The sequence below is a fragment of the Leucoraja erinacea genome, chromosome 12 (assembly GCF_028641065.1).
Source record: "Leucoraja erinacea ecotype New England chromosome 12, Leri_hhj_1, whole genome shotgun sequence".
Lineage (NCBI taxonomy): Eukaryota > Metazoa > Chordata > Chondrichthyes > Rajiformes > Rajidae > Leucoraja > Leucoraja erinaceus.
Window position 1 is genome coordinate 13774788 of NC_073388.1, and position 13112 is coordinate 13787899.

The 13112-nt window shown below is 43.5% G+C and overlaps 1 protein-coding gene across 1 annotated transcript in view; it reads right to left on the minus strand.

Moving 5' to 3' along the window:
* zgc:92429 (uncharacterized protein LOC445063 homolog) overlaps positions 1 to 13112 on the minus strand; it is a 29045-nt gene that overhangs the window by 3894 nt on the left and 12039 nt on the right. The window contains exons 5-9 of the mRNA XM_055643622.1: positions 11308 to 11411; positions 8588 to 8649; positions 6472 to 6542; positions 3095 to 3200; positions 287 to 406 (exon numbers count right to left, since the gene is read on the minus strand). Of these exons, the coding sequence (XP_055499597.1) occupies positions 287 to 406; positions 3095 to 3200; positions 6472 to 6542; positions 8588 to 8649; positions 11308 to 11411 (463 nt within the window). The remainder of the gene's footprint in view (positions 1 to 286; positions 407 to 3094; positions 3201 to 6471; positions 6543 to 8587; positions 8650 to 11307; positions 11412 to 13112) is intronic.

Here is a 13112-nt window from a genome sequence, read left to right on the forward strand (position 1 = left end):
CCAACTCAGTATCCTGTACCTGCCTTTACTCCATACCCCCTGATCCCTTTAGCCACAAGGGCCACATCTAACTCCTATTAAATATAGCCAATGAACTGGCCTCAACTACCCTCTGTGGCAGAGAGTTCCAGAGATTCACCACTCTGTGTAAAAAAAGTTCTTCTCATCTCGGTTTTAAAGGATTTCCCCCTTATCCTTAAGCTGTGACCCCTTGTCCTGGACTTCCCCAACATCGGGAATTTGGTTTACATTTAAACTCTTCAGATTTCAATAATGCTGCACTTACCATTGTCTGGTTAGCATCTACATGGCTGTGCTCTGGGTTCGATGTTTTTGCATAGACTGTGAGGACCACCATCCCACCCGTTTGGTGCCAGTCGTACCGGCAGCCAACTAGCTTTTTATCCTAAAACAGAGAGGGGGAAGCACTTAAGCAAGAGACACGGAGAATTGCAGATGCTGAAACCTTGAGCAAAGCACAAAGTGCTGGACTAACTCAGCGGGTCAGGCAGCAGCTGTGGGGGGAATGGAAATGTGATGTTTCAAGTTGGGACCCTTTCTTTGGATTGGATCAGTTAGGGGAATTAAAAGTTTAAAAAAAATCAAATACCAGTATAATTTCCAACTCTTGGCTATGGATATTTTCATTCATTGAACATACAGCAGAACAGTACAAGGACAAGCCCTATGGCCCACAATATCTGTGCTGAACATGATGCCAATACCAACTCTCATCAATCCATATCCTTCCATTCCCTGCATATCGATGTTCCTATACAAAAGTCTCTTAAATACCACTATCGTGTCTGCCTCCATCACCACCTCTGGTAGCCCATTCCACACACTCATCCCCCTCTGAAACTTGCCTCACACAAGTCCTTTGCACTTTGGTCTTCTCACCTTAACGCAAAGCACTCCAGTATTTGACATTTCCATCCTGGGAAAATATTCTGTCCACCATTCCGTTTTGGGATGCTGGCATATTGGCAAGGCCAATGATCATTATCCTGCCCTAATTTCCCTCATGTAAATGGTGGTAGACCTCCTTAATAAACCAGTGAGAGTGGTCCCCACAGTGCGGTTGGTCAGGAGCAATTTAGCCCCATCATCATTGGGCAGCTTAAATATTTCCAAGTCAGTATTGTGGAAGGACTTAGAGGGCATCTCCCAGGTAGTTCAATTCCCAGTGGGGGCAGGGGGTTATAAAGTTATTGAGGAAACATTGGGGCATTCCAGTGCAACTTGCAATGGTATCATGGTGATCCAGATGCGTTGGTGATGAAAGAAGTGGACGGTTATGTTGGTTGGGTAAAATCAATCATGCTGCTCATTTTTGGACAGCAATGAGTATGATCACTGCATATTCTGCACTCATTCGCGGAAGTGAAATATTTTCCATCACATCCCTACCCTTTGCCTTGTAGATGTAGCAATGTTACAACATTTTGAGATTTTAAAAATCAAGTCTGCAATTTATCCCATCAGATAAAGCACAAAAATAAGTTTAATTTGACACCTAATTCACTTTCATATCTTCAGTATTAAAAAAGTTATGGCCATTTTCATACTCGGAAATTAGCATCTTGTTCCCTATTGATTTTCCATTGACTTAACACAAAAACTGTGATCAAGGACAGTGAAATGGCCATAACTTTATTAAATATTAAGAGAACTGAAAGAAATTTTCAGTTATTATCGATTGAAGCATTCTGAAACAAATATTGAACAATCTTACTTGGATGACCTGAAATTAAAGCATATATTTAGTTAGTTAGCCAATTGTAGCTAATTCGAAACTTCAATTACTAGATCTAAACATCTATCCATTTCTTAAGAAAAGATTAACATTTTAAAAAGCCTAAGTGTCCAAAAAACATTCACACAAGAATTCACAATAAAACATGTTTTTTAAATCTCATTTTCATTAATTTATAGGCCAAATGGAAGGAATTTAGTGTTCAATTGCTGTAAATTAATGGCCATTTAAATCAGCTTTCGTGTGGGATCCTGTGAAACGCGATGTTTTGGAACGTTCCCATTGCGGTGAATTTGTACCCCATATGCCCAGAAAAATACTGCAGGATTTAATGGGCCCCCAAATCAGCTATTCGCAACATAAAATTTTGTATAAAGGGATCTTAAGAAGCGCTTTTTAATGAAAAATAAACAGCCTACCTTGCGTTGTCCCTTACATGAGATCCGTCCCTTTGGCGGCGGTCACGGGTTTAGAGGATGGTTTTTAACTTACTATAACAATTAAATAAACCAATTTATTTTTAAAATAGCTGCAGCGAACTAATGTTGCAGCGATTTTTCGTCAGCAACTAGGCAGGCTGAACAACCTCGATTTGAATAGCCTAGAGAAAATCTAAACCCGCCCCCCTCTCAAAGGAACCAAAATCGCGCACACGGACAGCCACAGATCTGCAGCGCCGCTGAAGGTAAGTTTTGACTAGTAATACCTAGTAGATGGGCTGGGAGATTGCAACCTTCACGTGGTCCGCCCTGTTTCGACGAATGCAATCAACCTGGCGTGCGCAATCAAATAAGATCAAATAGAACAAGTTGTCCTACAACTTTAGGCTGTGCACGCCATACGCAAGAAGAAGAAGCCTTGTAGATAACAGAAAGGCATTGAGGCATCAGAGTTGCTTCATATGCCACAGAATAATCAGCTCAGACCTACTCTTGTTACCACAGTGTTAATGTGGTTTGCCCAGTTGAGGTTCTGGTCAATGCTAACCAAGGGATGTCGATGGTCAACGTGGTAATGCCATTAAATGTAGAAAGTAGGTTGTCACTTTAATATAGTTTAGTTTAGAGATACAACACGGAAACAAGCCCTTCATCCCACTGAGCCCAGTGTTCCAGAGAAAGTATTCCAAATCGGTCCAACCTTTCCCTGTAGCTAATACCTCCTAATCCAGGCATCATTTGGTAACATTTACACCCAATAGCGCCAATAAAAGAATAAACACTTGCGCCAGTTCAAAAGAGACCACAGATCAGACTGAATCTACAATGTCAAGTCTATCATGCCTCCAATATTGTTCATCTTATTGCAAAGGTCTAATGGAGTCCATATCCACCTTACCGAATCTATCTTGGTCCAGAGATGCTTGCCCTTGGCACAGCCAGGCTGTTCGAGGAATTCATCAAATTCCGTAGTCTTTATCCTACAGCAGCTCCAGTACTTCAATCTTTATGGAGTAAAAAAAAATCATTAAAAAAGATACAGGCTTTCTAACCCTTAGGCCTGCACAATTTACTTAACCTCTTATGTTTAAGAAACAAACTGCAGATGCTGGTAAAATCGAAGGTAGACACAAATTTCACACGACCACACATTTCCCTGTACCAATTGGTACATGTGACAAATAAATGTATCTTGTAAATGCTGGAGAAACTCAGCGGGCGAGGCAGCATCTATGGAGAGAAAGAATTGGCTACATTTCGGGTCGAGACCCTTCCTTGACCCAAAACGTCGCCAATTCCTTCTCTCCATAAATGCTGCCTCACCCGCTGAGTTTCTCCAGCATTGTGTGTCTACGTAACCTCTTAATTGGAGGGATGTAAAATGTGTCGCAAAGTTATCAATTGCTGATAAAAATGTAAATCAATCTAAACTCTGAAAAATGCTGACATCACATTTTATTGTATCTATTAAACAATTTTTAATTCTTTACATAATGTTTCCACTGATCAACTTTGTACCTCAAGTTTTGTGGATCTTTGTCCAGCTTTGGAAAAATGTTGCTGGAACATGCAATGGCCCAAAACTATGCTGCAATATTTTTAACAAAATTCTAAAGGTTTGTTCCCTTTCCGTAAAATAACATTAGGATTCACTTATATTTTTTAATTCTCCACTCAAGTATTTATTACACACTATGCCACTTTTTATCCTCAATTAAGTGCTATTCTATAATAGGTTATAACAGGCCGGCACGGTGGTGCAGCGGTAGAGTTGCTGCCTTACAGGACCAGAGACCCAGGTCCGATCCCCACTACGGATGCTGTGTGTACATTGTTTGTACGTACTCCCCATGACCACATGGAGCTCCAGTTTCACCCATCCAAGACTCAAGACTCAAGACTCAATTTAATTGTCATTTGGACCCCTAGAGGTCCAAACGAAACGCCGAAATCCAGAGGTTTGTACATTAATTGGCTTTGATAAAATTGTCTTTAATGTGTAGAATCGTGCTAGTGTATGAGGATCGCTGGTCGACGCAGACTCAAAGGCCCATGCTGTATCTCTAAACTAAACAGTCTGCAAAGGTTTCTGCCAGCATCGAGCCTCCCCTGCGTGATCCAATGTTCTCATCCTTCATTACTGTAATACCTATCCCTCAATGTTCTCTAACCTCTTTCCTCATAGTATTTATTTTGTACCCCAAATCTCCACCTGCAGTGACCTACCCCAGAATGTCCCATCTTGCAAATATTTATTCTCCAAGGTCCTGTCCCTCAGTAACTCTCTGTTATGACACCCCACTTGCCTTTCAGTCATCCTCATCGATCTTTATCTCCCTTTTAATACTTGCCCATTATAACATTGGCTGACCAGAGAGCAGTAGAGTAAGCCACTGTGTGTGACAGTGTGCCACAGTTTATTTGAAGTGCTAAAGATTGAGGATGAACACATGGAAATATACCCCAGCACCGAGTTGTTCCCTAGAGGAGTATTTGTAGTTCCCATTCACTAACCACATTGACAATTACTAAATGCCATAAGGTTATTTATATCCTTTAGGTCTTCAGGTGGCAGAGTGGTGCAGCGGTAGAGTTGCTGCCTTACAGCGCAAGAGACCCAGGTTCGATCCTGACTACGGGTGCTGTCTGTATGGAGTTTGTACATTCTCCCCGTGACTGCGTGGATTTTATCCGGATGCTCCAGTTTCCTCTCACGCTTCAAAGACGTACAGGTTTGTAGGTTAATAGACTTTGGTAAAAATGGTAAATTGTCCCGAGTGTGTAGGATAGTGCTGGTGTATAGGGATCGCTGGTCAGTATGGACTCAGTGGGCCGAAGGGCCTGTTTCTGCACTGTATCTCTAAACTCTGAAATACTCTTAACTCCACATTTGCTTCTGCTTTGTTTTTGCAAATTTCAATTATACATTTTGAAATCTTGTTTGTATCATACATCGATACTGCAAAATATGCACCAACACTAATTGGAGGAAAAGAACCTGTGCAAAAGAGAACCTTATAGGAAAGAACTGCAGATGCTGGTTTAAATCGAAAGTAGACACAAAATGCTGGAGTAACTCAGCGGGACAGGCAGCATCTCTGGAGAGAAGGAATGGGTGACGTTTTTCGGGTTGAGACCCTTCTTCAGACCTTCAGTTTTTGTATCTACCAAAAGAGATCTCCCGTTGGCTCAATTAGCTATTGGACTACATGCTGACAAACTTCAACATGCAGAAAGACTCTAAACTCTTACTTCAGCCTATGAGATTTAGTGGAGTTAACAAATTGTCATCATAACCAATGTTCCCCATCTCTGGGAAAGGGAGGTGAATATTATCAGGCTTCCTCATTCTGCTGAAAAGTGGACACATATATCATGAGAAGAATAGGATCAAACATGGCTGTGATGCCCTCTACGGTTAAAAGAATGTACTACAGAAGGTAGACACAAAATGCTGGAGTAACTCAGCGGGCCGGGCGGGCAGCATCTCTGGAGAAAATAGATAAGTGACATTTCGGGTCAGGATCTTTCTGCAGAATAATTGTAGTTGGGAGAGTGGGAAACAAAAACTGGAAAGCGAAAGGAACAGGACAAATCCTGGCGGCCAAACATGAGCTCAGGCATGAAGGTTCCCTGATAGGCAGATTGTTGTATTGAGAGGTGTGAGCCCAAAAGGAATACATAGTTGTGTACTGTGAAGCTAGTTGACAGAGTTATAGTGGAGGAGAGGGGGGGAAGGGAAAAGGGGTGGGGAAGAAGGGGGGGGGGGGGGGGGGGGGGGGGGGGGTTTTGAAAGGAGGCATGTGCAGGAATTTAAATCTGTCAGCTTTTGGACAACCTTCCATTTTCTCTTAATATTATAAAATGAGTGAATGCAATTACATTCAGATTTTCACATTTCCATTTTTGTCAACGTTTCTTCAGAGAAAGAAAGGGGTAATACCCCCCTGCACAGGCTCGTCAATGTCACTCTGTGTCTTAGGGTGGTGAATCTGTGGGATTCGATGCCACAGACGGCTGTCGAGGCCAAGTCATTGGGTATTTTTAAAGTGAAGATTGAGCAGTAAGGGGGTCAATGGTTGTGGGGAGAAGGCAGGAGACTGGATTGAGAGGGAAAATTAGATCAGCCATGGTCGAATGGCAGTGCAGACTTGATGGGCCGAATGCCCTAACTCTGCTCCTATATCGTATAGTCTTACACATGTGCACATAAAATGAAGTGGAAACCACACATTTGAATGGGTCAAGCTGCATTGTGATATTTAAATGCCTCACCCTTCATGGAAGATGGGTATTCCAGGATGAAAGTTGCACGTCTCACGATCACTCTCCGGCCCTTGAAAAGCCTGTCGGAGAGAAATTAAACAGGAGCATCGCAGAGAAAGACATTTGACAATTATGGAAATGCTTGTCCTAACTCATTTTACCAAGAGCCAAAGTCTCAGAAGCCTAATAAACTGGAGAGTAACCAGCTAGATGGGATGTGAAGCAATGGCTCCATTCTAAGGCATATTCAATGAGCATCAACAGAAGGGAGCATTGCAACAGAACAAGAGGCCTTGGATAACACAGGGAAATATCTAAGAGATGATAATGCGTCACATGGAGAAGAAGATCCGTGTATAAACTGTCAGGAGTCAATAATCAATCCAATAGTCGCTTTGATCCGATTTCGCTTGGGCAGCTTACACCCCCGCGGCATGAATATTGACTTCTTTAACTCCAGGTAACACTTGCTTTTCCCTCCCTCTCCATCCCTCCCCATCTCATTTCTCCGACCAGTCTGACTGTCCGTCTGATTACAGTATCTCTGTCAGCTTTGTTGTCCCCTCTTCTCCCAGCTAACAATGGTCTCCTCTACATTTTCCTTGATCTGCATCTATTTTGATCTCTTGCACGTCTTTATCTCTGTAACTTCTTCTCCCAACACTCAGTCTGCAGAAAGGTCTTGGCCCAAAACATCACTCATTCCTTCTATCCAGAGGTGCTGCCTGCCCCGCTGAGTTACTCCAGTATTTCATGGCTATGTCCACTGTATCTGATTGGTGCAGTATCAATAAAGCAGATGCTGCATAATTGGTTCTGCAGAAAATGGAGGTGGGTGTTATGGCCATCCGTGAAAGGACGAAGGTGATAAAAATGGGTTGGAGAATGGCACCAAAAGTTGGAGTAACTCAGCGGGTCAGGCAGCATCTCTGGAGAAAAGAAATATGTTACGTTTCAGGTCGAGACCTTTCTTTGGATCTGAAGTTTAAACTAGCATCTGCAGTTCCTTCCTGCATAAAAATGGATTAGATCTGGACTGGGCTAACGATATGTTACCACCTTGATGAAGCCGAGTTTTAGTTAAAAATATAAGAAGATATTAAATTGGTTTCTGGGCTAGCTTACAGCTTATATTTAGTGTCAAATTAGGCTTTCCTCAGGTTGCGGGGGTGTGTGAGATAACATTGTCTCCCAAGTGGAGGAGCTAGAGAGATATCTTTGAAAGTAAGATGCCATAAACCAAATAACCAATGTTTATGGGGGAGGAGGCAATAAAGGAAGAGAGAAATAAACAGTCACATCTTTGTAAACAAATGACCTATGTTTATGAGGGACCAAATGACAGAGGAAGCAGCGAACAGAGCAAGGGTGGTCTATTTGGAGATAAAACAAATGGACAATGTTTTTAGTATATCTTGTACCATGTAAAAAAAAGGTTTGATGTGATGCATTCTGTGGAAACCTTTTCCAGTACCTCTGACCATGACTAATGTCTGTGGAATGTGATAAGGGGACAAAAAACCATATTTAAGGCAATGTAATTCTGTTGTTCAGGGAAGGTGGCTGAGGACAGTCAAGTGTCTGTGTTGGTCACTTGACTGGAGTTCTCCCTCCCTTCCATCGGCCGATGTTAAGTAAAGTTTTGAACTGGTCTACCAAACAGTTTGTGTGTTGTCTGTTTATTAAGAAGCGAACCTGGTTTAGTAGTTAAGATAAGTAGCTTTTTCAACCTCACCAGAGAAGAACAGGAATAGAAGAGAGATGAATCTTGCAAACAGGATTTAGCTCCTCAGCAAACTCCGGAAAACCACAAGTACCTGGGTTTGCAGAGAGACCCTCGGACCAACACTCACACACAGAGCCTGCTGCTCAGAAAACTGAGGGACGCCAACAGTCTGATTGCTTCTGAACACCCCGTGATTCTCAGGTGAGAGAAATGCAAGCTCTGAGTGTTTGTACTGTGTAAATAAGCGATTGAAAAAAGCCAAGTAGACTATTCACCAGATTATCAGTGGGTGACTAGCTTAACCATGAAAGCAACACAACGGTACTGTACGAATAAATTCCTTATCAAAGGGAAGAAAAAGTTCTCATCAATATTATTAAGTTAGTGTGAGTGACCCACCTTCTTACAGCCGTTGTTTTTACACATGGTGCCCACTATAACTCCACTTTTGACGTTATCCTCTGAAAAAGACAATATAAACTCAGGTCAATCCATTGCCAGCACAACCTGGTTCAAATTTATGCTAAAACTCTGCTCCGAAAGATTTACAATATTGGCTGATTTGATAAATGATCAAACATTGCAATCCATTGAGCAATTATAATTCTTTGTAAATATTTGTAATTTAACAAATGCTATGCAATGCTATGATGCAGCACCCTGGTCTAAATTAATAAATGCTGACAGAAAAGGATATGAACAAAAGTTGACATGAAAGGGGAAAGCCCTTTTAGGCTTCCCATTCAATTCCTTCCAACTAATGCAGACACACACACAGTTAAAAGGTGGAACAGTGATACAGCTGGTTTAGTTACTGTCTCACAGTGTTCAGGTTCAATCCTGACCTCAGGGGCTGTCTGTGTGCAGTTTGCACTTTCTCCCTGCAATCACGTGGGTTTCCTCTGGGTGTTCCATTTTCCTCCGTCCCAAGGATGTGTGGGTTTGTAGGTTAATTGGCATCTGTTAAATGTCCCGAGAGTGTCGGAGTGGATGGAAAAGTGGAATGACATAGAACTAGCTTGTATGGGTGTTCGATGGTTGGCATGGACACGATGGGCCAAAGGGCCTGTTTCCATGCTGTATCTTATAATCAATCAAACACAACTTAAAGGACATCCTGGATCCATTTATTCACCTCAGGGAACAATTCCTATGATTTTATTGATCCCCACTGAAAATCCAAGATATCAGAATATTCTTCTTCTTGTCGAGTCCACACACAAGATTCAAAGTTGTTCAGCCAAAGCGGAACACACTTCTCGACATCTGCATACAACGGTGTCTGTCTTATCGCTTCTTGTACGTGGTGGTGGAAAGATTGGTGGAGACAGAGCCGCGACGTCAACCCTCTTTCCTTGACCCCATCAGAATATTCATCCAAGTTCACAACTTGACTCTGACCTATTAACCTTCTGCAAACAACAAAGGCTGGAAGGAGAAAATGCAACTGATATCACTAGACCCACACTGTTCACATTCAATGGGTCTATGACAGACATCCTTTGTACACTTCCTCAATTTTCAACAACTACAGGTCCACCACTGAGTTTCTGGCAACTGGTGGCCAGGCACCTCATTCAATCCGGACAAAATTACGAGGGTGTACTTGAAATAATAATAATAATAATAATAATAATAATATCTTTTATTGTCATTGCACATATGTGCAACGAGATTTGGTATGCAGCTTCCATCCAATGTCATAACTTAAATAACTCATAGAATTTAGATTTCGATACCCCGAGAAACATGATTTATAAAAAGAACAGTAAAACAGTCAAAAGTGCAAATGAGTCTGTGCCGGGTCGATGTGCGACGTGACCATCTGAGGGAGACAGTTCATGGGGGGTGGGGGAGCACTCAGCAGGGCCGGGTTCAGAGCAGCAGCTATAAATCCCTCTCAAAGCCCACCCCCCCCCCCCCCCCCCCCGGCCCTTGTGGCTGGGGCTTGGAGAACTGCAGCTCGGCCAGAGCCGGCAGATCCACTCCCATAGCCGACTTCCGAATTTGACTTTGCGGGCTGGTAGCTTGGCTCCTCAGCGGACTGTTGCAGTACCGTTGGACTCCTCTCGGAGGCCGTGACCTCTGTTAGTCTGGCAAAACGGATAATCCAGAAGGTTCTGGAAACAAGGCTGCCAGAAAATCGGTGGTGGACCTGTATTTACTAAATATCCGTCCCCTTCCTCAACAGGAATTTCCCTCTACACACGAAGCCAACCCGCAGTGTACAAGTTTGTTACAGTGCTCCTGGTCCTCCGGACTGAACACTCATTGGTGTGCACCCTATTGTTCTGTCTCAGTTTGAGTTGCATGCTGCTGTACTGGGAAAATGCCTGGAATCATCACCCTCCTTACTGCTTCAAGGTGACACAGTGGTGCAGCGGTAGAGTTGCTGCCTTACAGTGCTTGCAGTGCCGGAGACCCGGGTTTGATCCCGACTACGGGTGCTGTCTGTACGTTCTCCCCGTGACCGCGTGGGTTTTCTCCGAGATCTTCGGTTTCCTCCCACACTCCAAAGACGTACAGGTTTGTCGATAAATTAGCTTGGTATAAATGTAAAAGATGTCCCTAGTGTGTGTAGGATAGTGTTAATGTGCGGGTCAACTCGACATAGACTACAAGACCTACACCAAATCCAAACCAATTAGGAGCAGACGAGGGCATTCGATCCAATTTGTGATCCCAGCTACAAAGACAGATGTGTACAGCAATTCGTTCTTCCCCCGCACAATTAAAGCATGGAATAATCTCCACCCAACTATAGTTACCCAACCAGATGCAACTAAATTTAAAGTAGCTCTTTCTTCCCAATAACCCTTTCTGGCTTAAGCCCTCCCTTCACCACCTCCAGTTTAAATTCCATTTGGAATATTTTGGAGGACCAAGAAACCAAGAAACCAAGAACCAAGATCTCCGCGGACCCGGTGGGCTGAAGGGCCTGTTTCTGCGCTGTATTTCTAAACTAAACTACTGCTGGATTCTGCTGTGGCCAGAACAAACCCCTGCCAGCCACTGGTGTTCCCAAAGAAATAAATTACCTCTGTGTGGAGAGGATGCCTGTTTTGGGGAAATCACATCCAATCGCTATATCTATTCATCAACGGTGATAAACTATTTACCTTTATTTGTGTCTGTTTTCCGAGAAGATGTACTGAGCTTGGCCAGAGACTCTTGCAGTGACTTGGTGACTCTTTGAGGCAATTTCACCGTGGGTTCTTCAGAGCTATTAGAATCAAGGAATCAATAAATAGTGGAAACATCAGGACAAATATTCAGACCTACTATTTAAACAAGTAAATATGTGCTTTTCAAAGCAATGAATTTCAGTGCTAGAAGCAGACCCCCTACACTGCTTACTAAGGTCAATTATGTCTTGGCTGGAGATGAATCTCATTCTAAATTGTTCTGACAGTGCTCACAATGTTATCCTGGTGAACTTAATTACCATCGAGAGTCCTTACCATTCACAGTGTCACAACTGGTCTGGAGAAAATTGCCCAACGCATCACCAGTTCCTCGCTCCCCTCCATTGAGTCTGTCCAAAGCAAGCACTGTCTGCGGAGGGCGCTCAGCATCGCCAAGGACTGCTCTCACCCTAACCATGGACTGTTTACCCTCCTACCATCCGGGAGGTGCTACAGGTCTCTCCGTTGCCGAACCAGCAGGTCGGGGAACAGCTTCTTTCCGGCGGTTGTCACTCTACTCAACAACGTACCTCGGCGACTGCCAATCACCACCCCCCCCCCCCCCCCCCCCCCCCCCCCCGGACACTTATTATTATTTATTCAAATCGTTTGCTATGTCGCTCTTCCAGGGAGATGCTAAATGCATTTCGTTCTCTCTGTACTGTACACTGACAATGACAATTAAAATTGAATCAGAATCTGAATCTGAATCTGAATCATGCATCATCTGTCAACAAGTGGGTGGCACGGTGGCGCAGCGGTAGGGTTCGATCCCGACTACAGGTGTTGTCTGTATGGAGATTGTACGTTCTCCCCGTGACCTGCGTGGATTTACTCCGAGATCTTCGGTTTCCTCCCACACTACAAAGACTTAATAGGTAAATTGGCTTGGTAAATGTGAAAATTGTCCCTGGTGCGTTTTGGAGAGTGTTAATATGCGGGGATCGCTGGTCGGCGTGGACCCGGTGGGCCGAAGGGCCTGTTTCCGCACGGTATCCGTAAACTAAAGTGTCCCCAAAATGGCTACTGCGAAGATTCCATGCAGAGGAAATTCCCACTGTTACGTTGACACTTCCAGTGTAGAGCTGAAACCAATTAGCTACAGAATAAGTGTGTGGAAAGGAACTGCAGATGCTGGTTTATACCGAAGATAGACACAAAGTGCTGGAGTAACTTCAGCGGGTCAGGCAGCATCTCTGAAGAAAAAGGGTGGGTGGTGTTTCGGGTCGGGATCCTTCTTCAGGCTGAAGAGTCCCAACCCCATCATTTTTCTCCAAAGATGCTGCCTGACCCGCTGATTTGCTCCGGAACTTTGTGTCTGGCTTAGCTGCACAATAAGGTGTCCTAATTGGGTGTCCTAAATAAGATGACCAATCCTGTGAAAATATTACTTGTATAATATACCCAAATTGGACTCAATAATGAATCCCAATATTTTAGATTAAAGTAGCAATATCTATGCCATTCAGCACATTGTTTTTATCTGTGGCTGTTGTGGTTTCAACAAGAGTCAAGCAAGGATTTGCATACTTGGCCACTGTTCTCTGAGCTTGAAACCAAGTGTAGAAACATAGAAACTAGGTGCAGGAGTAGGCCAATCGGCCCTTCGAGCCTGCACCGCCATTCAATATGATCATGGCTGATCATCCAACTCAGTATCCCGTACCTGCCTTCTCTCCATACCCCCTGATCCCCTTAGCCACAAGGACCACATCTAACTCCCTCTTAAATATAGCCAA